At 39.0% G+C, this 26366-nt stretch overlaps 3 protein-coding genes, 1 long non-coding RNA gene and 1 pseudogene across 6 annotated transcripts in view; 1 reads left to right on the top strand and 4 right to left on the bottom strand.

The window, feature by feature from the left end:
- LOC149114660 (uncharacterized) overlaps positions 1-26366 on the bottom strand; it is a 72021-nt pseudogene that overhangs the window by 28395 nt on the left and 17260 nt on the right. The window lies entirely within an intron of this gene.
- On the bottom strand, positions 330-15202 carry LOC149114663 (aspartyl aminopeptidase-like). 2 transcript variants are annotated; one of them, XM_089284138.1, is made up of 9 exons: positions 15184-15202; positions 13453-13533; positions 12310-12379; positions 11804-11891; positions 3329-3368; positions 2141-2242; positions 1637-1718; positions 1254-1339; positions 330-1076 (listed from the first exon to the last, which is right to left on the bottom strand). In XM_089284138.1, exons 3-9 carry the CDS (start codon positions 12344-12346, stop codon positions 1023-1025), a joined length of 489 nt encoding a protein of 162 aa, XP_089140264.1. In that variant the 5' UTR covers positions 12347-12379; positions 13453-13533; positions 15184-15202; the 3' UTR covers positions 330-1022. The 2 variants fall into 2 exon arrangements, with proteins under 2 accessions (XP_089140264.1, XP_089140263.1); XM_089284137.1 differs by lacking the exon at positions 15184-15202 and adding an exon at positions 14972-15040.
- Positions 6837-9960, top strand: LOC149114664 (uncharacterized). The gene is made up of 2 exons (XM_089284141.1): positions 6837-7260; positions 7770-9960. The coding sequence occupies exons 1-2, from the start codon at positions 7245-7247 to the stop codon at positions 8153-8155; spliced, it is 402 nt and encodes a 133-aa protein (XP_089140267.1). The 5' UTR covers positions 6837-7244; the 3' UTR covers positions 8156-9960.
- LOC149114662 (uncharacterized) lies at positions 15124-23932 on the bottom strand. The gene is made up of 2 exons (XR_016205866.1): positions 22412-23932; positions 15124-15261 (listed from the first exon to the last, which is right to left on the bottom strand). It is a non-coding gene; the product is annotated as an uncharacterized LOC149114662 (long non-coding RNA).
- On the bottom strand, positions 24402-26012 carry LOC149114661 (uncharacterized). Its single transcript, XM_089283934.1, has one exon. The coding sequence runs from the start codon at positions 26010-26012 to the stop codon at positions 24402-24404; it is 1611 nt and encodes a 536-aa protein (XP_089140060.1).

Raw genomic sequence — 26366 nt, 5'->3', positions numbered from 1 at the left:
ACTGCAAATAAAGCCCTATAAACCCTATCATGGGGTTTTCTATAGTCTTTTTTTGTGTCTAGTGCGAAATTGTCTTGTCGTCATGCTCTAATAGTTTCAACGAATTCTCCTCCACAGACAACATGGAGAAGAACAACCTCGTTCCCAGGCTCTCTCTACTCAGCATCCCTCGGTTCCAACATAGGGAGGCAGAGGAGAGAGCGCCTGCGAACGGGGTTGGAAGAAGAAGACCCCCGCTCGCTTTTACTCGGGGAGAGGAGGGAGTGCTAAGAGGGAGCAACCTCGAACCTCGGGTAGAACTTTGACCGTAAGCAGCAACACAGAATGTATTCCAACACAACTAGCTTTATATTTATTATCATCACATTCTATTATTTCACAAGTTGTTTTATTCCGTGTTTTGGCTTCGTGCCCTGAGTACAACAAGATAAGAAAACACCTCTCGGCTCAGCTTGCTGCTAGTTGTCCTAGCTGGGTTGTCACGTAATGCTGTTCTGTTTTAACGTAGTGGCTACACTTAATGCGTGACGTCCAAGTAAACTATGTTCTCAAACTCATTAATAATTCATCAAGTTTAGCCAAAAGAAATCATGACCGTGACGGTGTTTTGATATCTGATCTTAATTAGCGTAGATTTTACGATTTTATTTCTCCGTTTACTCCCTAGTTTTAGTTTCGATTGAGAAGATATATCAAACTCTCAAGACATGTTTCACCACATTTCCGAACACCTCGAAGTTCGTCAAAAATACCCCGCTGCGCGTCTTATTTTCAACTCTTTCCTCGGTGTTTGGAAATGTGGTCAAACATGGTCTTTCTCGTTTGTTCAAGGATAAATTACTAGACCGTGAGAGAGGTAATTTGACACACAAAAAACCTGTCTCTTCTTACTGTTAAACTCTCTATCGATGAATAAAAACACAAACATAGAAAGAAAGAGAAAGAGAGATCAAGATTGCTGGGAGAGTTGCAACACCGTTAAGTAACCGTGACTAAACTCAAGCAGTGACACTCGTTTGATTTTAGTCAGCTCCTGCAACGGACTCTAGCACTGATGGAAGTGTCTCGAAGTAATTCTGTAGAGAAAATAAAACAATTTAAAAAATGGAATTTGTTAATTCCCTCAATACCGTTTAAAAAGAATCCAGTTCATTGGCTTGTCACGTAGAACTTCTCCCCAACACAGCACTACGTTGCGTGACAACTCAGAACAGCAGAAAAGAACAGTTTTTGACAGAATTCGAAGTGGTCACCTTGAAAAGTTGAGTCTCTTGGTGAATAATGGATGAGCAGCACATCTCACGGATGGAATGCATAGCGAGCTGCGGACCACCGATATCTAGAAGCAGATTAAACAAAGAAGAATATGAACATATCAATTATCTTAGCTAGTTTCTATCAGTTCTAGAAATGGCATTATAGAGAAATCACGACTTGATGGTGAGTTGTATTCCAGGTGAAACGAGCTTAAGTTCACGTAAGTACTAAGAGGCAAGTAGGAAAACCCTGAAAAAACAAAAACAAAAAAGTAGTTCCTCAGGAGAGTAACTCACTACTCTCTGAAGGAAACTCCCCTTGCTTGGCGATCATTCTCTTTATTTTCAGCGCAGAACGCGTAAGTATCTAAATCACAAACCTAAAGTCAAAAGACCAAGCTTGGCGGAGAGTATTGGTCCAATAGTGGATCCACAAGGAGAATCATTTCGTACACAAACTTCCTGTGATACAAGGACGCAAGAAAAAAAACACTTAAGAATCAATCAATTAATCAACCAACTAACCAACCAACTAATCAACCAATCTATCAATCAATCAATCAATCAATCAATCAATCTATAAATCGATCAATCAATCAACCAATCAACCAATCTATCAATCAATCAACCAATCTAACAATTGATCAGTCGTCCCTCTATCCGTCTTGAGTTCAAACAATTAATCAATCAATAATGTTTGATGCATGAGCACAAAGTGGCCAGAAACTCGAGTTCTTCATAATCGACTCGCGTGTTTGTCTTACATTTCGCACGCGTGCCAAACACTAATCTCTCTTAAGCTACATGCGTCTTCACATGTATCCTCACGTTAAGTTGGTGGTCTCTTCCAAATTCATTGCCTTCAAAACAAGTAAGTTCTATACCTGTATTGGCACATCGCTCTTCTCTGCGATCAGCCTTACAACACTTGACGACACAGCTGTTGTTGCATATCGCTGATTGCTGTTAATCTTTATGACTGGGCCCTTGTTGGAATTAAAAGTAAACCAGTTACGCTAAACAAGTCAATAAGTTTGCTAGCATTCACTGCGCCAGGGCATCGACAAAAACAGAATTTTTTCATTCCCTGCTAAACACCTAGACACCACAGCTGTCTGAAACTAGCGAAGAACAAATAATAAGTAGTTTATTAAAACTCTCTGGCAGTCTTATATCATGTTTTTCCTGCCGGCTGAGCTTGCGAAAGAGGCAGGAAATGAAGTTCTCTCACACTGAATGGGGGACCTGGGTACGAGTCAGGATGTCAGTTTCACGCTCAGTCACGTGATTCAGTTTTCTTTTCTCGCTGGACAGTGCGACAGTTTTCCCACGCTCTCGCCCCTTAGCAAATTCTTGCCTAAAGTTTATGGAAGTGTATCAACGTTTGGGTAGTTTTATCCTGTTGTTGACTCCGACTCGGTTATGTTGTGATATCGATGTTGATAGAATTGTCAATAAAGTGCTGTTGCATTGTCGTGTGGCAGACAAATGGCATTCAGTGTGTGAGAACCGTTTATTTTTATATTTTAGTTTAGTTTTCTATATTTTGGGGGCGTTTTAATTAAAACGATTATTCCACTCGCGCTTGTTGGATATGAGATGACTGATTATAGCCATCTCGGTACTACGCGCCTCGTTGGCTATCTACCATCTCATATCCAAGAGGTACTCGTGGAGTAATTGTTGAACAGCACTCCATTAGCAGGCCAAAGTAGCACTGATTCGAGACTGGTTATAGCTGTCAATAATAATAATTGATAATTAATGACTCAATGCAAGTGCGTGCTACCCAGGCTAACCATTGTCTCATCCAATCTGATTCGTTAATATTCCACGTTAACTATCTACTATTCACTATTCAGGTTCTGTAGGCACCCACCCACTGGCAATACAAAAAGGTGTAGGACAATTGATTATCACAACCTTGAGCTGTACAAGTTTTTGTAGAATTACTGTAATAATCCCTGGATTGTATCCTAATCATATTTTAGTAAAGTTGAAACTTCATCTTACAACTATCCGGTTTAACCTGAAAAAAAAGTCAGTTATTCAAATGTTCTGTTATTTCTCACCTTATGGAGAGCAGGTTTATGATTTTCTTCATGTTTATCTCTAAAAAGAATCAAAGGCTCCTGTGAGCAGCTCATGGATGAATGTTTCCTTTTGCCTCTGTTTCAAAAACGAGTCTTCGTGCGAAACCTTTCTCATAAAAGTGAGTTAATGAAGCTGTAGGTGAAAGTCATATGAATGGTTTTGTACTTAGACTCGTTTTGACACAGAGGCAAAAGGCAACTCGGACATGGCCTATTGGATGAATGTAGAAAACGTAGTTGAATAAAAAGAGAAGAGGAATTGATCATTGTAGAGTTGTTCTTGGTACTGCAGTGGAAAACTGGAAAAGAAACATCAGTTGGTCAAATGTGATGGATAGGTTTTGATGTCCAAATATGGTTGTTTATTGACACCCTTTAGGTGTTTGAATTCGTTCTCTGGTAAAATTGTTTTATAATAAATAATTATTTATTACATGTTTGAAATAGATCTCAGCAGCTAGAGCACAACAACAAAAATCAAGTTTAACACTGCTTTTATTAGGAACATTTTCTTTCTTTTTAAGTCCTCTGAAATACTGACTACCATAATGTAGCACATAAAAGCTAAGAGGACACATTGTAGCCAACAGTCTCCTATACATGTACATGCAGATCAGGTTATACATTTTTTTGGCTGAGTTATAAATAACATAATCTTAACAGCAGCAGGACACACATGTAATAGAAGTACAGCATGATAACAACCATTTTAAGAATTGAATGAAAATTCAACAGGTATAGGCTGAAACAGTTAGGATAGCTTATACTATAATAAACATTGCAAGATTTGTATTTAATTAAGAGAGAGATTAACATATTCTATTTTTGTGTTCCTTTGTGATGGTGTCTAGTATTTTCCTTTAATTGTAGTCCTAATATAAAAGACTGATGTTTCTCTACATGTATATGTTCATGTATATGAACATGATATGCAGCTGATAATTTTAAGTAGAAGTTGCATTTCTGTATTCCACTGTAAAGCTGTAGGTTCTGAGTTAAGTTTTGACACATGTAGGGACATAGGGTGGATTTCACTTGGCAACATTCTTAACTTTAAGAAACCCACATGAACAAAGTTCCAAAGTGTTTCTGACTCTGTAATTACACTGTAAATCCTCAAATTAGCACCTCCCCCCCTTGATTAAGCACCCCCCTCGAATAAGTGCCCCCTCGTCTTATCGTAAATTTGAAATAAGCACCCTGGGCACTAATTCGAGGATTCACGGTGTGCAGTTTGGAGAGCCATTTTGTGTGATTGTAGCCAATGTCTTTTCCAAAGAATGAGTTTTGACAGCTCAAGTGGCAGCTACATGTAACACAAGTGTTGAAAGCATCTTATTCTCTTCCTAAGTAGCAGTATTCCACATCCACCTGTAATTCTCAGACTAATTCCGTGAAGTCTTAAAGGTGACTTGTGTTGTTAAAGCCGGTTTCTATGAAGTCTTCTGCTATTATTTTTGGCAGCTGATAAACATGTATAGCATCAGTAATGTTGTTGTTAATATTAACATTTGCTTACTGTCACTTGCATATTATAGTATACTGTAGTTGTTACCACAGTGCTCATCTGGGTTATTTGCATATGCACAATAGTACAACTTGCTTCACCTGCAATACACAATAAAGATAATAGTCTCAGATTTTAAAAGGGTATTAAAATGAATGTAGAAAAATTACACATGTATATCTTTAATTTGCTGCCCTTTCCCCTCCCCCCACACCCAGCCCCAATAAAAATAGGCTACTTACCTAAATGTGGTGTCCAAGTGATATTTCTTGCTTTTCTGGAAAGTGTTTAAGAAAGAAAATGCCAGTTATAAAATGGCATGCTTTCCTTCAAGAAACATTGGAGCTAAAATAATTCCTTTAACCTGAAAAATGTATTCTTATATACAGCATCTCCAAATTCTGGTAGAGGTACATGTAATTTTGAAACTCTATGAGGTCTAGGAATTTAGGAACATAAAAAGCACAGGAAATTCAAACAATTCTTTGTCTCTGCAAATAAATGTTCTGACTGTTTTCTATATGTGATTCAAATAGTTGCTTGATACATTTAGCTACTTATTTGGTATGTAAAGTTTCATCTTCAGCTAAATTAATAATATTATAATGATCTCATACGATATACACAGTGAATTTTTTTTAACAAATATTCAAACAGCTTTCATGGAAATTTATATAAATGGGCTGATGATCACCTGCTGATTGTGCACATAATTTGTGGCACATAATCTATCTGTGTACAGTAATAAGTAGTATAATGGTTCATCAACTGCGTGTATCCTTTGTCTATTATAAGATATTTCATTAGAGTCTTTTGTTCTCCATTAGATCAATATTGAAATCCCCAAGCAGTACAGTTGGAATTGTAGGTTCTATTAATACTGAGTTGTGAAGATGAGTAAGAGCATGAATTAACTGAGAAATTGTAACTTTAGTTTTCGAGCGATAGATACCAATGACATGAATATTTGGAATTGGTTGGGTTAAAACCATAACAGTAATTTCTAAATTATTAAAGTTACATCTGTATGGAATTTGGTACAATTCAAAACATTAAAAGGTACACAGCAGTTCCATAGCAAGTTCTTATGTTAGACTGACTAAAGTTTTAGTCATTTCTGTAAAGCGTAAATTTACGAAGCTGATATGCATCATCTCTATCTGACAAGCAAAGTTTTGACTCAACAAAAATGTTGACATCAGCTCTTTGAATGTTGTAATCACTTCGCACATCAGCTATGTGGAGGTGGAGCCAGAGGCGGAGAGATCCAACGTTCTGAAACAAGATTGTTGTCAGTCGTAACAATGCCAAAGGCACAAGGCTTGCTTGTGTTCTTAGTCTGCTCATTTCACTTTTAACTTTCTCACTACATGTAATCTTTACTGTGAACTCGACGTAAGCTTCTTCAAAGGTACACTGTACACGAGGCTGAATATATACACGAGAGACATGTTATCAGCATTTCCAGTACAAACTACATCCATAGTACTGATCGATAGTAAGAATCACCGACAGACAGAAATCAACTCTGTAAAGACAACATCTAACAATGACACAAAATGGCGAACGTCAGGTCTTTTGTGTTTAGAAAACCTTGTGCTTTGTCAGATGACTACTTTCGGAATCGAGCAGTTTCCGAACGAAAGAATCTAATATTACTAGTACGCAAAAGTGCTCTTATAGACATAGTTTTTAAAGGAAAAAACGATACAACAAGAAGGCTTACCTTAGCTTCCAGATAGCACGGCATTCATTTCATTCCTCCTCCGGGTGACATTAAGACATTTTTAAACGATTCCGTCGATTTCTCCACGGACCACGGTCGATTGACATTGTAGCTTACAAGATTTTGAAGCAAGGATCGTCGCTTACAGGATTTCATAGTCGATTTGTCATAGCAAGTGTTCCTTAGCGTAAAAACTTTCCATTTTTCAACCGGCGAAGGAATCCCTGTTTACAGATCGAACAAAAAACCATCTTCGACATGCCATTAGGGACAGCGCGTCTCCCAACCCCAAAATGCTTTGGGAACGAAAGAATATCGAGATCGAAATGTATCATGGACAATATCATGGACTAAAATATAACAAGACAGCGGGAACCTGGTCTCTAACATTAGTACGCCTGGTTAATTTTATCATTTTTAGCGGGAAAGGTAAATCCTGGATAAAATTTCCACTTGAATTGCTCCAAGCATTGTTCAATATTTACGTATAGAATGATCCTTGCAAAGTTGAGCCGTCGACAGGGCAAACCCAGTGCTTACAATACTGAGATGAGGTGGTTTTCGAAAGCTTTTCGCCAGCCCAAAACTCGGCGAGAAATTTCCTCGGAAGCGATCGACAAATTCAAAGCCATGATCTGGGACAATCCTTCTGATCTGACGATATGCTACCAAGTTATGGTAAGTTTTTTTTTTTAAAGAAAAATTAAGAAATGACTTCGTGTGGAGTGATGTCGTGATGTGCAGGCTCATTTTTCAAGGTATATCCTGAACTGGTACTGGAACCGGCTAAAATATGCAATAAAGTTTATGTAATTTTAAAGATAAACAAAACGAAAATGCGTGCACGGGCCCGAAAAAGTAAAATGATGTAAAATAGAAAATGGGATATGCTCATTTTGTACCTGAAAAAATGCGATTAGGGATTTAAAAGGTTACTTTTCACTTCAAAATTTTTGCGACATGGTGTCCAAGGGTGGAAAGGGGGTTGGGGGATGCCATCTCCAATACAGTATCACAGTTTTGTTGAATTAGAAAGCAGTGACACTTAGAACTTTATAAACTTATATACATCTTTATCTGCTAGCAGCCCACTCCAACTCTAGTTTTTGAGGTCTATTACCCCACTCCCTTAGAAAATATTTAATAAAGCCAGATGAAAAGTATATCATATTGTTACTAATTGACAGGATTGACTGCAGATGAGCTTGCCCATCTTGCTGCATCAGGAACGCAAGGCTGGGTCTCTACTGATCACGTCACGTGGGTTTTAAAACAGCTTAACGACATGCAAAACGATACCATGCTACTATGCCCTAACATCGTTGTTAATATCCACAACAAGATGATGAGGAAAGCTAAGTTGTTTGACCTTGGACCATTAAAAAGGCTGGGTTTTGCTCTGAATGTGGGGCAAAGAAATGGCAAAACTTTCATTGGCAGCCCTGAAAATGGTGGTAATCATTGGCAACCTCCCCCAGACATCATTGACGTCGTCAATGATTTTGCACGGTACATTCCACAAGTTGAAACGTACAAAAGAGTCATTTGGTGCTTGCCCACTCTCCCAGTGTGACTAATTGGCAGGGTCATGAATGTGACTGGCGATGCAGTAACTATTCCCTACACAGTTGCACTGATATATGTGGTGTTATTACTCTGGTGAACGCAGCTGTGGCAGCCTTGTACAGCCCTCTTTTCCGATGGTTAACAGGTCCAGTGATCAAAGAATCAATTTTCTTGCAACGCCCGACCCAATACTCGTTATATTTTGTGTCGCCCATGAGCAGAGACGAAGCTGTGTTCTTGTCAGTGTGAAACAAATTTTTAGTTTGTTTATTGTGGAAGTGCCACAACTTCCACTGATGACCACTCCATCTTTCCCTTACCCCCATTAGTGGTCATTATATGGTTTTACACATTGTGCTGGCATTATTTTGAGCATAACAGTGAGGCAAGAGAATCTAGAATTACGTGGGCACAACAGTGACAAAAACTGGTCGACATCTTTTGAGCACAATGTATAGTGAGATTTTTTGATCATCAAGCATTCGCATAATGACAACAAATTTGAGCATTATGTGTAAAACCCTTTTTCATGACCCATTTCCAGGACTATTCTGATATTTACAACACATGTTTGCAAACACAAAATCCTTTAACAAAAGAAAGACAACAATGCTGGAAAGGAATACTCCTTCTAACATGAACAAAATGCACCGCCCCATGAAAATGCAGGACATGTGGTTAGTGTAGTACAAAGATAGAAGAGTGCTTTTAGAAACCTTTTGACCTAGGTTTTCATCTAGAAAATGGCCCTTGTGATATGATCAGTAGCAGGCTGTACATGTTTTCTTGACGATTTGAACAGCTAGAGATAACTGTGCAACCTGACACTAGCCTTCTAGCAGGCTACTGCCATATTGGCTTATGTTATCCACAGGTCTTTAGCTTCTTCATTGTGATGAACATCATCATAATTTACTTCTATCAAAATGAAAAAGATCACCAGGGATAATGAAAACCTGCATCTACAGGTCCCTTGGCAAAATTGTTTGGTGATGCTCTGCTAAATAGAGAAGATGATATCATTATTTAGAGCATTTAGTGTAGGACACATTTTTGCACTAGAAAATATATGAAATCATTACAAGTCAGACTAGTGAAATTTTAAAGGCTGCTTCTAACTGTTTCTGGACGACCCATATGGAACATGCCAGTTCTCTTTCAATTGAAATCATTCTGTTATTAGCAAAAAAGGGACAGAGCAGTCATTCAAGACTATTCCAGCAGCTGGTATTAATCATAATATTAGACCATGTTTTTTGATGCTCCACAAAATAGAACAGGGATAAGCATGTGAAATCATTATTGGCATGAGGTGAAACTAGTCTTGTGTTTCACACATTTAACTTCAGTGAGCTATCACAATACTGGGCATCGTGCTTTGCATAAATATTTGATCATATCAGCTCATTTCCGTAGGATTTTTATCAACTTGAGCCCCCCACAGATATATGCATGTACATGTACATGTAAGTCGTGAATGGCACAGTGCGAACTATATTGATTTTGCAACAAGTTTACTATTAATGTAATATTTTTTTGCCATACATGGCTCGAGTAACATTCTCAGGAAAATTGGACTCTGAGAACATGTCTGACATGTACTGTCATTTCAATATTGTAATATAGTTATTTCATATTGTTCTAGAGTTTATACTGTTTTTAAGCAACAAATCTGAAACATTACAGAAACAAAAAACAGATAAATATTATTATATATTACATTATATATTTTCAGGCTTTCAATGTTGGGTATGTGTGTGGAATTATAATGGGATTACGGTATGAAATTCTGTATTACTGCATTTAATACACTACAAGTCGTTATGATTATTGTTAAGCAAATTAAAGAAACTACATATAATTTCTACATAGACAACACAAGTTAAGGTTCGTTTACTAGTAACAAATAGGTCAATGAATTGCAAGATAATAAATACCATGGTGCACAACTGATCTGATGAGCAAAAATTTCTGTGACTGAGACATTCGAGGGATAATTCGTGTTTCCTTTCAGAAATATTGCGAGCAAATGTGGACTGCCAGCTGGTGGTCGCTATCTGCATTTTGAAGCTGAAATTAACCAGGCGTTTCAAGTGTTAGAGACCAGGCTCCCACTGTCTGATTATATTTTGGCCCACAATACATTTCGATCTCGATATTCTTTCGTTCCCGATGCATTTTGGGGTTGGGAGACGCGCTGTCCCTAATGGCATGTCCATCTTTGACCTCCGTGGCCGTGTTACGCCATGTTGTTGGACAACAATTACGCCTTTGTAGTACCCCGATAAAACCAGTCAAACATATGTCCATAATTCCTCGAGACAAAAACAATACTTAGCAGGGGAGGTAGGGGAAAAATGTTTAATCCGGATTTAATGAATAAATTAATCAGAATCGAGTGAGTGAGTGAGTGCCATTGGACTGCCTACTAAGCTCATGGATGACGTAAATTACGTCATCCATGAGCAAAAATCATGATACATAAACACATCAGAATACGTCTTGCTTAAACGTGATATTATGGAGTAAGTCTTCGCATACTCTTACATTGTATTCGGTTATTAATTTACTCCTTATTTAGACAGATCCTCACAAATGATGAAATCAAACTAAGCAAGTATTGGTGATCAAATTCAAGACTGACAGTGTATGTTTATTATTGAATAGCGACCAGCGAGCTAATATTGAACGTTTTGCACGATTGAAAATATATAACAATACTGAGACGAAAGAAACTTTCTAGAGCTAAAACGAAAGATCGTTTGAAGAAAACATTACAGTATTCCGGTGCAATGTTCCAATTACGTAGATTGACAGTTGTATCAAAGAACTGGCGACTTTTCGTTCAAATCAACTCTAGCTTTTACAAGTTGCTGAGTTCCGTTGCAGTTTTACAAAGTTCTGGTTTTCATTTTTCTTGTGTAAAATGAAATAATACCACAGTGACTTCAATGTCATAAAGGGAGAAAAGAATTAATCTACAGTCGACTTTTTATCAACAAGACATGATGGCAAATTAGGAACGGTTGATTTCGGATACTGTGTGCGAAATTTGAAAAGCAAGCCACTAATTGTGGATCAAATTTGAGTTTTTAGCGCAATTCCCAGTTTGGCAATTTCCACGCAACCTGTTGCTCACAGGTTGAGTTGAAGGACTCTTGCTCCCATGGCAATGCATGTACAAATCTTGTGGTTTATTGCCAAATAGTCATTGATGAGCTTAACTCTGCATTCGAGCCAAGTGGCCCATCAGGCCGAAGCTTATCCTGGTTTCTGTAGCATGAAGCTACCAGGAATATTTCTACTCCCCCCTGGATGGGATGTTTGTCCATCGCAGGGTTAACTGAGCATTTAAGTTCCCTGGTACCCATTTGCACACCGGGACGGAGAGAGCCTCTGTGAGAGTTGCCTTTCCCAAGAGGACAACGCAATGTTACCGGCCAGGGCTCGAACCCGGACCGCTCGATCTGGAGACGAACGCGCACTAACCATGAGGCCACCGCGCCTCACATCCAATTGATGGGAGAACCAATCAAATCGCCGATTTGCAGTACAACACGAGCATTGTCTACCGCACATACATAAAATAAGAGATGTATTATGACACATCAGTTTAATACTAGAAGCAAGCTACTGGATTATACAGTGTACATACGAATAGTTTGGATGAACTGCATGGGCCTGGTCGGCACTGAGAAGAAATGACTTTGGAATTGCTTCCTCAAAACTGGTTGAGTTTCCACCTGCATTGTTGAGAACACGGACAATCATGAGTTATTCGACGTTCAAAGGTTATACTTCCCTTTGTATGTCATCCCAATAAATAAGTAAATAAATAAATAAATAAATAAATAAAGTGTCTTTATTGTTCAAAAGATAAAATTACATATCTTATGTTACATTTAAAAATAACAATGTTAATGGGCTACAATATGTCTCTAAATAAGATAGATATTTACATGGAAACAAATACAAAAATCGAATACAAAAAGTACACTATTTACAAAGCTACATTGTACTTAAAAACTATCCTATTAAAGAATGTATTCTTGAAACGGTCCGAATATTAATTCCTCCTCCAAAAAGGGTACACATATATGTTGTGAGAAATGAATTGTGATGAAATAATAACAAAATATGATAAATGTTTCAAATATGTACCCACTGACAGACGGCGCAAAATATGCTCTGTTAGCATGGAGCCCACACCTTGAGCACTCTGTGAACCAACCTATAGCGAAGACATTGTACATCTTGACCAACGAAACAATAAATAGTGCACTGCATATAAGGAATGAAGAACCAGAACTGCAAAGTTTGTGCACATTAGTTTAGGTATTGGGAATATTTTAAAACCTGTTTACCAGCCACATAAGCTGTTCTTATAAAAATTTAACGTAGTTGCTCCTATTCTAACCTTCTCCTATTTCATTACCAGAAACGTATAGACCACTTTACAACTTCGAGAAATGTAACCTGGCCTCTGTATGAAAGTGAGGTTAGGGTTGACCATCAGGCACTAGTTAGTATGGTGAAAGGATAATTTTCATTCACAAAGTATCAACGTTAATTTGTATCATAACAAAGACAACTCTAGCCTTGCTTTTGCTCAAAGGCGTGATCACTTCTCATGGAACTGCAAAATGGGTTCTTTCCTCTTGATGGCCAACCTATTGCTACAGAAAACCAAGCTGCATGTGCTGCTCAACACATGGTCAGCTGTAATGGCCAATTCCCTGCACGAGACTCATCTGTAGGGCATCATGGTAGTTGTATTCATCAAAACAAATATCCAGTCCAAGATGATGAATACAACTACCGTGATTCCCGGTAAGTGCATATCACAGAGGGAATTAGAAATTGTCTCAGCCACTTCATTTAATTGAATGGCAAGTTGGAGAGTGATTATTGTAACAACAGAAATGTTTGCCATTAAATTTCTTGAAAAACTTACTTGTTGCTAAAAAAAAATAAACTATACCACTTGTTTACAATAATTTATTCTATACTTGCATTGAGCAGTTTTCATTTGAGTGTCAAAAAGTAAACGGTTTTGCATCACTGGCTCGCTACACTACAGGACAGGCTTAAATAACTTATGCCACCATTACATCCAAACAGAAGTAAAACCAAAACCAATCGTGACTCACTTGCACATGTTTTGCCGTGCTTTGGGTCAGCTACATGTAATTACTTGGAGTTTTGATTGGTTCAGTGGACTGTCTGTGTTCTTTGTGATTAATTGGTGAGAGTAATTACTTTGGTTTTGGCTTTACTCCATCAAAAAGCACTCTATCAGCTTACCTCCTCATTGTCATACAAAGCTATAACACGAATGTTAGGATCTGTTGCCAGAGATGAGCCTTCTAAGGAATGAACAAGGCCCTGTAATTTAAAATAATTCCACAATACCAATCATCAATAAATCACAAAATTTCCCGGAATTGCATAATTATTACTTTTAAATATTTACTCTACATTTAGACTGGAAGGACTTCCACTGGCATAATACGACATGTTCAATGCTTGGCTAAAGTTAAGCTTGTTAGTCATAACATAAAAGACTTAGAGATTTGGATTGCATATTAATAGCAAGTATTTCATTTGGGATATCCTTTTTTAAAGAAAACATGTTCTCTGTGTTCCTATCGAGATTTAGTATAAATCTACTAGTGTTCTATCACGAAAGGTGTTCTCTGATTGGCTACGCCACTCACTGTAGTGAGCATTGTAGCAGAGAGCGCTTGTTAGATAACTGGAAGCTTCTTCTTTGTGAGGTCATAATCTAATTGATAAATAGAAACATGAGTCGAAGTTTGGGAGAACAGGAAATGCAGCTGTAGGAACATGAGCTGACAGGCAAGTGTTTCCACACTATTCTAGAGTTCTCCCAAACTTCCACAAGTAGTGATAGTTGATGAGGCCAAAGACCAAATCAACTATCACCTCATAGAAATCGAGAGTGAATAATCTAATTATTTTTAATTACTAGAATTCTAACTGAAATTTACTTCAAATAATGGTTTCCAATTACTTATTGATGTATTATTAAAGTTTGTACCTTAGAAAGATTGCACAGATTGAATTGTCATTTGAAATTGAAGTTGTGCGTGCGCATTACTTTTTTTTTTCAATAATTTCACAATTTTTAAAGCCAAAAAGCCATTTATGTTTTTCTTTTAGTCTTCTCAGGAATTTAATTATCCATTTGCATCAAAATGTTTCTCCAAAACTTTGTTAAAAAGAAAAAAACATCACCATTTCGTAGATGACCTCCAGCCACTGCACTCTAATGGCTGATAGTATACAAGTAACTCAGCCAATCAGATTGCAGCATTTGCATTGGTATACTAGTATAATTCTACTAAAACTCAGTAGAAACACAGAAAACATGTTTCTATTTCTTTTAGAAAACACCATGTGAAAAAAAGAAAACAGCTTGTTTACTTTGATCATCAAAATGTAAATTCTCTTTGCTTGTGCCATCATTATGTCACCAGCTTGTGCCAGTTCTGTGTTTCTATCAAGTTATAGAAACACCATTTTAAACCAATCAGCACACATATCATCATAGGGATGTTTTCTAAATACAGATAAATCATGGATCATTAGCCAACTGGAATGAAGTTATATCTGATCAAGATGAGGGCTGGTGACCTTCAGGGATGGAAACATACTATTCACAAGCAGCCAGCTGCCTCTATAGAAAAGTGACTTTGAAAATTAACACCCAAAAAATGTACAATATGAACCTGCCTTAGCTCAAAGGATTGATTTGGCTCAAGGCAAGTTTTCATTAACATGTGGATTCTTGGGGTCTTACATTTGTACAAACTGTTACTGGAGTAAACTGTGATGGAGTCGCCATGCAGCTTGTCGTCCTACAGCAGCAAGTAACACTCGCAGCCAATTTGTGCTTTAGATAAGATACACTGTCACAATCTAGTGCAGAACAATGTGACATAAAGCCATAAAATATTAATATTTTGCTTGGTGCAGCATAGATTTCAAGTGCAATATCCATGTAGGTTGTACCTGAAGAGCACAGAAACAGCTGACTTGATTGTCCAGTCTTGGTGAGAAAATAAACTCTTCTAATGCACCTCCCAAGGTCTATAAAAACAACCACATACATCAAAAAACCACTACAAATGTTTTTCAATTTTCAAGTGTTGAGCAAACTGGACAAAAAGACTGAGGGGCAGAGGAGGGTAGCATAACTATGATGCACACACTTCCCCTCCTGGAATGGAACCTGAGAGACTAGGGCGCTTGAAGCTTCAGAAACTTGACAAACCATTCAGTGAGAACTCACATTGTAATAAAAGACGTGAAAACATCAAACTCTATCGCAGGTCTTCATCATTTCAAGAATTATTAATAAATGTTTGTTGCGTTAGCTTACATGAAGTAGTTCAAGTTAGTTACGTGCGAGATGCATGTTGGTTATTAAAGATGGCGTCTTGAAGTAAACACGTGTTGTTCACTGAGGACTATCGTAAGCCCAAATAACTCGACACGGTGGCAACGGGAAGCTCCCAATAGCCTTTAAACTGAAGAAGAAACAGACAAAACAGAAATATGGGAGACCAAGATGCACACGAGGCTGGAATTCAAGCTGAACAACCTCAAGTAGTTGAAGAGCCGAACGAAGCTGGCGCTCATGCCGCACAACCAGCCGCACAACCACAAGTCACCGCAGCTGTACAGCAGCCCATGGTTCAACAAATACCCATGGCGAGTTACCAAGTTCCACCACCTGAAAAGTTCAACTTCAAACCTGAAAAATGGTCCCGTTGGATCAAGCGTTTCGAACGATTTCGAAAAGGGACTGGACTCGACCAAAAGGACGGCGAGAGCCAAGTGAATACTTTGATTTATTCGATGGGCGAAGAAGCTGACGACATCGTAGTGTCATTCGGACTGACAACTGAAGAAGCAAAGCAGTACAACGTAGTGAAAGGCAAGTTTGAAGCTCATTTTGTGGTAAAGAGAAACGTAATATTTGAAAGAGCCAAGTTCAACCTGAGAAGTCAATAAGATGGTGAGTCAGTGGATAATTTCATAACAGATTTGTATTGTCTTGCTGAATACTGCGAATTTGGAACACTAAGAGACGATCTCATCCGAGATAGAATCGTGGTAGGGATAAAAGACAAGAAGCTCTCTGAACAACTGCAACTGGATTCCAAGCTGACTTTAGAGAAAGCAATTACAAAAACCAGGCAGTCGGAGACAGTTAAAAAGCAGCAAACGTTCCTACAGGAAACCAAATCTACCCACCACCAGCGCATGTTGATCGTTTGTCCAAAGAAAAGGGAAAAGATTCTAAAGAAGATATGAAGAAGAAAAAGAAACCACCCAAGTCTAAAAATGGGAAGACTCCTGAAGCACAATGTCCAAGGTGCATGGGTCAACCACACCCAAAGAGACTATGTCCAGCCAGAGAATCGAAATGTAACAAGTGCTCCAAAGTAGGACACTGGGCAAAGGCCTGCAGATCTCAATCCGACAAGAGAGTGGGTGAAGTGAATTTTCCTGGGAGACAAGAAGAAGGAGAGTTCTTCCTAGGTGAACTCACTGAACTATCTGCTGCCCAAAGAAGTACAGAAGATTCATGGAAAGCTAAAGTTTCATTGAATTGACTGCAAGCAGAATTTAAATTGGATACCGGTGCGGATGTAACAGTAATTCCACCTAGCCTGTATCACAGTTTGCAACCAGTTCCATCACTTAGCAGGACCACCAGGCTACTCATGGGTCCATGTAAACAGAAACTGAGCTGTCTAGGAACTTTCATAGCAGAGTTGCAAGTGCAAGATAAGATTGCTAAGGAGCAAGTGTATGTAATAGAAGATTTGGAGTGACCTTTGCTAGGAAGAAAGCAAGCTGAACTTCTAAAGCTGATAAGCAGACTTGACAGCCTGAGCAGTGATGACTACAAGAGTAAAGTAGCAGACAAATACCCCAAGTTGTTCGAAGGTCATGTCATGAAGGACAGTTACCGTATCACACTCAAAGAAGATGCTAAACCTTTCCAAGTGTCAGTTCCAAGGAAAGTACTCTTCCCCTTGTATCAGAAAACAAAAGAAGAGTTAGACAGGATGTTGGAAACAGGAGTCATATCCAGAGTTGACGAACCCACTGATTGGTGTGCTCCCAGAGGGAGAACCGTCCACTTGCAGCAGTAGACACAACTCTCGGAAGATTGGCAGGTTCCAGAGTGTTCTCTAAACTTGACGCCAACTCAGGATTCTGGCAGATAAAGCTAGCGTGGGAATCAAGACCACTGACAACATTCATCACTCCATGGGGCCGTTTCTGTTTCAATGTGTTGCCTTTCGGAATCAGCTCTGGTTCTGAGAAATTCCAGAAGAATATGAGTCAGATCCTCCAGGGATTAGATGGCGTGGAATGCAACATAGATGACGTTTTAGTCCATGGCAAAGATGAGACTGAACACGATCAGAGGTTAGAAGCAGTACTCAAGCGTCTGGTTGAAGCTGGCGTGACACTCAACCTAGACAAATGCCAGTTCAGCACATACAGAGTCAAGTTCATTGGACACGTTATAAGCTTCAGTGGAATTGAGGCAGATCCTGAAAAGCTACAAGCAATTGCAGACCTACCGCCACCTCAGAACGTGCAAGAAGTGAGGACATTCCTTGGCATGGTGAACCAACTAAGCAAGTTTTCTGAGCACCTCGCTGACAAGACAACGAGCATCAGAGGCCTTCTTCACAAAGGAAACCAATGGACATGGGGAAGTGACCAACAGAAAGCATTTGAGCAGATCAAATCTGACCTCACACGAGCTCCAGTACTGGCTCTGTACGATCCAAACAAGGAAACCAAAGTGGCAGCTGATGCTTCATCCTTTGGCCTAGGTGGGATAATTCTTCAACTCCAACCTGACAACTCCTGGCGACCAGTCTCATTCATATCGCGAGCGATGACGCCCACTGAAACCAGATATGCACAAATCGAAAAAGAAGCCCTAGCGCTCACATGGGCATGCGAACGATCCTGGGAGTACATTGTGGGAAAATCAATCTCTGTGGAATCTAGGTTTAATTTGAGATGACGCTGTGTTTGTTTGTCAGTCTTCTCATGCTCAGTTCATTCCCTAGATACTCTTGAACAATCGGGGGAGATGTTGTGTTAGCTTACATGAAGAATTGTTCAAGTTAGTTACGTGCGAGATGCATGTTGGTTATTAAAGATGGCGTCTTGAAGTAAACACGTGTTGTTCACTGAAGACTATCGTAAGCCCAAATAACTCGACAGATTTAACCACGAAAATATGTCAAACATCAATAAAAATCTCCCCCCAAAACGGAAAAAATCAACCAAAATAAGTGTGCCAGTAACATACTTTTAGTGCTTTCTTTGATATCTGGCAGATTTGGTGATCTGTGTGGTAGACGGAGAGGTTTGGTCTGTATGAACTGTACCGTGTATCTGGGAGATTTCAGGAAAAACTGGGATGGTTGGCATACATGACTGGGGTGTATACCAGCATAGTCAATCACATCCAATCAAATTGTCAAACTCACTTGAAGTCAATCTATGGATTGAGTTTGATAGATTTCGGCAATTGAACGAAACCAATCTTGCACAAAAATGATTAGTCAATCAAACTCAATCAAACGTTTCATTTCCGAGCTCTTGATTTTCGCAAAACTGTTGCTGAAAATCAATAACAAGGTTTTTGAGGCTCGAGTTACTATGGCTTGATCTTTGTTCAACGAATTTATTCACTGAACACAACTGAACACAATCCATTAGACTGTGTTCAATTGAGTTGAGTTGCCAAACTCAATAAAACACAATCTAATGGATTGCATTCAGTTGTGTTCAATTGAGAGGTATTGGTTTGGAAATCGAACTCACTCAAAGTTTGATGTATGATTTTGTTGGATTGCCAATCTCAATCAAACTCAATCTACTGGTTGAGTTTGATTGCGTTTGATTTCTCCATGTTTGATTGACTATACTAGGATGTGTATACCCTCAACATTGGCAATTCCAGAAAATATCCATACCCAACCACAGACGGCTTCATTGTTTTAACGCCCCCTTGCCTTCGGAAATTCTAGAATGCGTTACCTCCCCAAGCCCTCAGAATTCCATAATCGTGAACCCCCTACCCTTCGGAATTTCCGCTTTTTTTCGAAGTACATTTTTGACTTGGCAACGCCTATATGAACAAAGAACATGAATTTATGCCTCCTCAATGTTGTGATCTGACGGCGCCAGGCGACAAGCTTTACTCTTCAGCAACAAAAAACACCTACCGTGTGTGACCGGGCTTTGCAAACTCCTTTTTAAGTCTGAATTTGGCTACAAATATAAACACCACTCATGGTAATTTTCCTCCTCTTTGTTTTCTTGTGTTGTTTTGATGTTTACAAGGCAAAATAGCTCAAATTCAGACTGTTAAAATCTTTTGGTGGTCAAAAATACCGTCTAATATGCTTAATAATCTAGTAGGCATTCCTTGGAAGCAAGGGACTGGTGCAAATTTTTTTGTCATTCATCGGACGGGAGACAGGAGTAACAAGAAACTTGCAAGCAGTAAGTAAGATACATGTGACCTTTCACGCGAAATCGTGCATTAACAGCTTTCCGTTTTCGAACAGAATTCTGTTTAGAAGGGTTTGAAAGCCGTTTGAAAGAAATTTGCATTCGTTCGAACGACCTGGGTCATCTGTTCAAAAAAAATTTGCATCCGTTTGAACAGCTTGATCACCCGTTCGGTAGAAACGTCCAGCTGTTCGAACGACTTGCTCACCCGTTTGTTAAAAACATCCAACCGTTCGAACGACTTGCTCACCCGTTTGGTAAAAACATCCATCCGTTCGAACGACTTGCTCACCTGTTCGATAAAAGCGTCCAACCATTCAACAACTTGCTCACCCATTTGTTGAAAACATCCAACCATTCGAACGACTTGCTCACCCGTTCGCTGGAACATCCATCTGTTCAAACGACTTGAGTAAACCTTTGAACGGGTTTGATCATCCCTTGAGGAAAAAAATATCAACTGAAGGCATACGTGCGGTTGTCTCTACCTGTTCGCATACTCGCGTGTTCATATCACGTACACGGAAAAAATCCCTTCGATCACTTGAACAGTCTGCTAGCAGATTATGAGACACAGATCACAAGACATCTCCAAATAAGGAAGCTCATAAAGAAACAGTCCACATAGAAAAATCGAACTACGGTGTAGTTAGCCTGGAATCCAACGGTTTTTGCTTCTGAATCCCGATTCAGAAGTGTTGTTTTCGTTTTCTTCTGCTTGCGTGATCTGTGAGCGAAGACAAAATGTACTGTTGCTAAACTGTTGTTGCCAAAGGCCTTATCTCTGTCTCAAGCTGTAAAGTTATTTTGAGACATTCTCGATTCACACGTTACTTGCACGTGACCAAAATCTTCCACCGTCAGTGATAAAATCTACTGAATGATTTATTCGTGAACGAAAACTCTCACCAAGAATGACTTCAACAAGGTTTAGACTTTTTATGGAGAAGCCGCAAGAAGTCGTCCGCTTGCGGACGCAGAAACAAGTTCTTGCGCGTGCATTATTTTTGGGCTGTACTGAAAGACAAAGGATTGACAAAGACTCCCATAAATGACCGTGTATAAAAGAATTCAGCTTTTTCGATCTGCTTCAGCAAACTGTTACGAATGGCCTCTTCCTTTCAAGTTTACTTTCTTTGGCTTTCAGTGGTGAAATAAAGTAGTAACAGGAGCAGTTTCCACGATTAAAAGCCATCCGTTCGAAATTATTTTTCAGTGAAATGTGTAGCGGCACAGCACCATTCGAAATAAACAAAACAAATTATAATCATCAAGTTTATAAGCCGTTCGTGACTTCTCGTTCGAAGATTTCATGAGCCGTTCGAACGTTTAGATCACCTGTTCGAAATTCTTTTATGAGCCGTTCGAACGGTTCCGTTACCCGTTCGGAATGTTTTACGAGCTGTTCGAACGGTTAGGCTACCTGTTTGCAATTTTTCCTGAGTCGTTTGAACGGATAGGCAACCCATTCGTAATTTTTCCTGTGCCATTCGAATGGTTAAGCTACCCGTTTGCAATTTTTCCTGAGCCGTTCGAACGGTTAGGCTACCCGTTCGCAATTTTTCCTGAGCCGTTCGAACGGCTAGGCTACCCGTTCGGAATACTTAATCACCCGTTCGAACGCTCATTGAAACCCGTTTCAAACGGCTTGGTGACCCGTTTGTAACCCGCTTAATAGCCGTTTGTTTCACCCGTGTAACGGAAAGTCATTAATACACGTTTTCGCGTGAAAGGTCACACATTTTCAGATTTTATTCATGTGACAAGAAATTCATCAAGGTAAATACCAAACCCACGTTTTACTGTTCACTTCTATAAGTTATGAGCGTAAACACGTGTCTGATCAATCAATGCTTGTCTTCTGCTTCCGCGGTCATACATTCGTGGTTTCTTTACGAACTACAAAAGTCCACAACAACAGCGTTTTCAAGGAACTCACTCTACTCTTTCTACTCCATAAATACGACCTATGAAATCCCCCCATGCCTTCAGATTTCCAATCGTAAATAGCCCCCTGTTCCTTCGGAATTCCAGTTCAAAGAACCCCCCCTCCCCTTTGGAAATCCTAAAAGCCGTCCGTGGTATAGGTATGGATATTTTCTGGAATTGCCCATTGCTGCTCAGTATAACAGGTATGTAACATCCTTTATGTACCAGAATGTACACTCGCCTATGGTTGCTCCAATGTCAGGGTCAAATGTGTCATCAGTAAATCTTAGTAGCAAGTTGTGTTTGCATGGAAACCGTTATAAAAATTAGTTGACTAATTTAATTGTAATGTTTGTATTAAATACATGTATATTTTTCTATTACATTCAACAGTTTAATTAGTTAATGTAATAATTTAATTCTTATGTTTAAGTCATCGTGATAACTCTATATAGTTTCTGCTGACTCAATAAAATAAAATGTAGATGTAGATGTACAGTGTAGATGGAGATGTGTAAGTAGAAATTTGAAAGCACATCCAAAATATCGCAAAAAATTCTTCACATAAATTATGATTTTTTAAAGCTGCATCTATAAATCCATACCGCATCAATACAAAACGATATCTATTTATTTTCATACATACATTCCATTCACATTCAACTACATAAGAAGTACTTGGTAACCTTAAAAAGGTTAGTGGCATAATAATTACAAGCGACTTCGCATCCACTATACGTAAGCTTACCTTGATTTTCCTACGCCACTTTCTCCGATGATCAAGATCTTTAGCGTGGTAAGAACATCGTTGCCCATCTTTCGAGTAAAAGCTGGATCTTTGCAGCAGCTTTTAAAATCCTCAACGGTTGATTTCTGGCTGAATTCGACCGAAATTTCAGCTAAATTTGTTCCATTCGTCATATTGTTATTTTCCTCGAAGAAATGTATTTACATTTAGACGAGAGACCGCTGACAGAGGAACAAGCGGCGAATAATAAAGCATCATGGGACAGTATCAAGTTGACTCATTCCCAGTCGTCTCTCAAAACTCAACCAAGAGGCCCGCAATGCGAGCAAAGGTTGCAGGCTGAATGCGAAATAATTGTGCACAATGTAATATTGAAATGAAAAACTATTTTCCAGTCATCGGCATTCATCCTTCCCTTGCAGCAGTATCTGGTATAACTCGGAATCAATATCAAGAAAAAAAAAAAAAAAAATCAACTTTATTTAGGCAGGGTGGCCCAATCAGCACTTGGCTGGTATCAAAAGGGGCCCTGCGTAAATTAAGACTACATTAAATTTCTATACATAGAGATTAACGTTTACAATTATAAAAATTAAAAATAAAAACTACTCTCTAAAATAAAGTCTAAGAAGATTTTTAAAAATGGGGAGCGATGTTGCTTCTTTTATTGTAGTGGGTAAATTATTAAAATGAAGCGCACCAGAGTATCTGAAAGTCCTTTTCCCTAGCGTTAACTTGGGTTTCGGCAAGTGCATGTCGTTCCTTTTCCTCGTGTTGTAAGAATGAACGTTGCAATTTCTAATAAAATAATCCAACAAATATGGAGGAGCTAAATTATTTAAACATTTAAAAACTAAAATGCATTTGTGGGCTTTTCTTTGGGTTTCCAAATCCACCCACCCTAACATTTTAAAAGATCCTTCGGTTGTTGCCCTCCTTTGTATAATGCGTGCTGCTCTGTTTTGCAGACGTTGCAAGCTGTTACTGCAACCGATTGACAGCCCATCCCATACCGTGTTAGTGTAATCAAAAATCGGCTGAACTAAACAATTATACACGCATTTAGCAGCTTTTAGAGTAAGGTAGGGTCGTATGCGTGACAGCAGGCCGAGACGTTTTCTTACTCTCTTACAAATCAATTCTACATGTTCGTTCCATGAAAGATTCTCATCTAGTGTTACCCCTAAATAACAGAAGCTTGATACTCTGTCAATGTTTTTCCCGTGAAGCTCTATTTTATAGTCTGGACAGTGTTCTAGTTTTTGCCTAGTTCCAAACAGCATCCATTTAGTTTTACTCTGATTGAGTATCAGCCTGTTGCTTACTAACCATTTCTCAACATTGGTAAGACCGTTTTGAAGAACCTGTTTGATGATATCTGGACAGGAATCAGAGAAATATATAACAGTATCGTCGGCATACATGCCTATTTGTGACTTCAGTAGACTTTGCGGGAGATCATTGATGTATATCACAAATAGTATCGGGCCCAGTATGGATCCTTGGGGAACCCCATAACTAATAGTTAAGCTCGATGATTCGTCTTGGTTGTATTTGACCTTCTGGGATCGAACTGTAAGGTAGTCTTCGAACCATTTCAAACTTTTCCCTCTAATTCCATAATGTTCTAGTTTGTGGAGCAGGCAGAGGTGGTCAACGAGATCGAACGCTTTTTTTAGGTCTATAAAAATAGACCCGGTAATCATCTGTTTATCCATTTGTTCTAAAATGTGATCAACAAAGTGTACAGTGGCTGTTTCAGTGGAGTGTTTCTTACGGAATCCTGATTGATGCACTGACAAGGAATGGTTTCTGATTAGAAATGCTACAAGCTGTGATTGAATTGCTCGTTCCATTACTTTAGAAATCAACGGAAGGACTGAAATCGGACGATAATTATTTGGGTCGCTCTTATCGCCCGATTTGTATATTGGAGTTACCTTCGCAGTTTTCCATTCAGATGGTATCATACAGGTAGAAATTGTTAAATTTATGAGGTAGGCGACTGGTCTAGTATTTCATTTGCTGCATCTTTCAGTAATCGAGCAGGAATTCCATCGAGGCCAGTAGCTTTAGTTGACTTCATTTTGAGCAATTCTTTTTGAACAAATCCGGATGACACCTCTTCAAGGACAAAGTCTTGTTTAACTCTAGTTGACATAACTTTTGGCAGAGTACAACGTTCAAAATGGCTGCTCAGAGAGTTTGCGATCGATGTAAAAAAGCCATTGAATCTTGAGGCTGTAAGACCATCACTGCTTGAAGGTACTGATTTGATTTTTTGGGGGACGATTTTATGCAAAGTTCGCCACATCACCTTTGGGTCTTTTTCATCCGCCAGTTGATTTGCATAATAGTCAATTTTTTCTTTACGCATTCTTGTGTTTATGGTGTTGCGTAACCGCTTATAATTGCTCCAATGTTGTTCTTTGTTTGTACTTAGGGCCTTTTTGTGGTGGTAATCACGCTCTTGCATAAGTTTCTTTAGATCGCTTGTTAACCACGGCACTGAATATCCACGGGCGCGATGCGTAACAATGGGTGCGTGTTTGTCGGCAGCTGTTAGAAAAAGGTCTTTAAAGGCGTTCCAACTACCCTCTGGTGTTTCTTCGAGTTCGATGATTTCCCATGGGATGTGTTTTAGGTCGTCACGGAACAATGCTGGATTATAATGTTTATAATTTCTCGTTTCAATAATTTTTGGTGGAGGGCGTTTCATCCTGTGTAGCTTTCTTACCCCAAAAATAGCACTATGGTCAGAAAAACCAACTGGTACAACACCGGCGAAATAAAGTTCTGGCCTTGAGGTGAAAAATAAATCAATTAAAGTTCTGGTGTGCTGCGTTACTCTTGTAAATCCTTTGATTAACTGTTTTAGGCAAGATGACTTGGTTATCTGTTGAAGGTGTATATAAGATGTTGTTGATTTGGAGAAATCAACATTTAAGTCCCCCATGAGTACCGTTTCCGCACCGATACTCTTAAGGTTGTTTAGGGTCTTTTCCAAACTCGAATTAAAAGCGGAAATATCCGAATTTGGTGATCTGTAAATAGAGCCAACCAACAGCTTCTTTGATTTCGGTTGAGACAATTCAAACCAAATTGCTTCTAAATCTGCACACATTAGTTCGGGATTTGCTTCGTCCAGTCGATTGAAGCTCAGGTGTTCAGCGATGTAAACTGCTAATCCACCCCCATGGCAATTTCTATCTTTCCTCAGTAAATTGAAGCCTGAAAGCCAAATTTCTTCGTCTGAAAATGACTCATCCAACCATGTTTCGTTTATCGATAGCACATGAGGTTTGTGTGTTTCGCAGAACAGTCGAAGCTCGTCCACCTTATTTCTTAGGCTGCAGATATTCAAATGGAATAGACGCAAGCCCCTCATTTCACGATGTTGAATAGGCCCAGGGCCTGGATTTAGTTGTATATCATTCGATAATAAAATGACATTTGCAATCATGGCTGTATTTAGAAGGCGTATAAAGCGAATCAGCTTCATGGTCTTCGTTGCGTTCGCCATGCTGGTTGCGAGGGATCTCGGAGTTGACTTTGCTGGATAAACGTTGAGCTTCACTTCATTTGCGTCTTTTGTAGCCATAAGAATTTGAAGGTTACTGTGTTGGGTTCCTTGAGGGCAAAACTTCGAGACTTGAGCAAGGAGTAAACATATTATTAAATAAAATGTAAGAGAGCTCGCAAAACTCGACCGACCCGCCATCTTGAGCACGTGCACCCGAAAAAAGAAAAGTAGAAAAGTAAAAACCACCTTAAGAAAAAAGAACCATAGCTCAGACTATGAACAAGACGGGAAACCTCCACTTCTTGCCTCGGGCTGAAATATATGTAAAGGCACGAATTTCACCAGTTATAGACTGAGGGGTAGATATTTTACCCTGGATGTACCTTAAATTAATAAGATTTAGATTTTAAGTCGTTTGGAGTCGGCTGGTTG

The sequence above is a fragment of the Orbicella faveolata genome, unplaced genomic scaffold, assembly GCF_042242905.1.
Source record: "Orbicella faveolata isolate gen_17 unplaced genomic scaffold, um_ofav_v1 contig_13, whole genome shotgun sequence".
NCBI classification, from domain to species: domain Eukaryota; kingdom Metazoa; phylum Cnidaria; class Anthozoa; order Scleractinia; family Merulinidae; genus Orbicella; species Orbicella faveolata.
The sequence above is the reverse complement of the archived record's forward strand: the minus strand, read 5'-3'. Positions and strand labels throughout refer to the sequence as shown.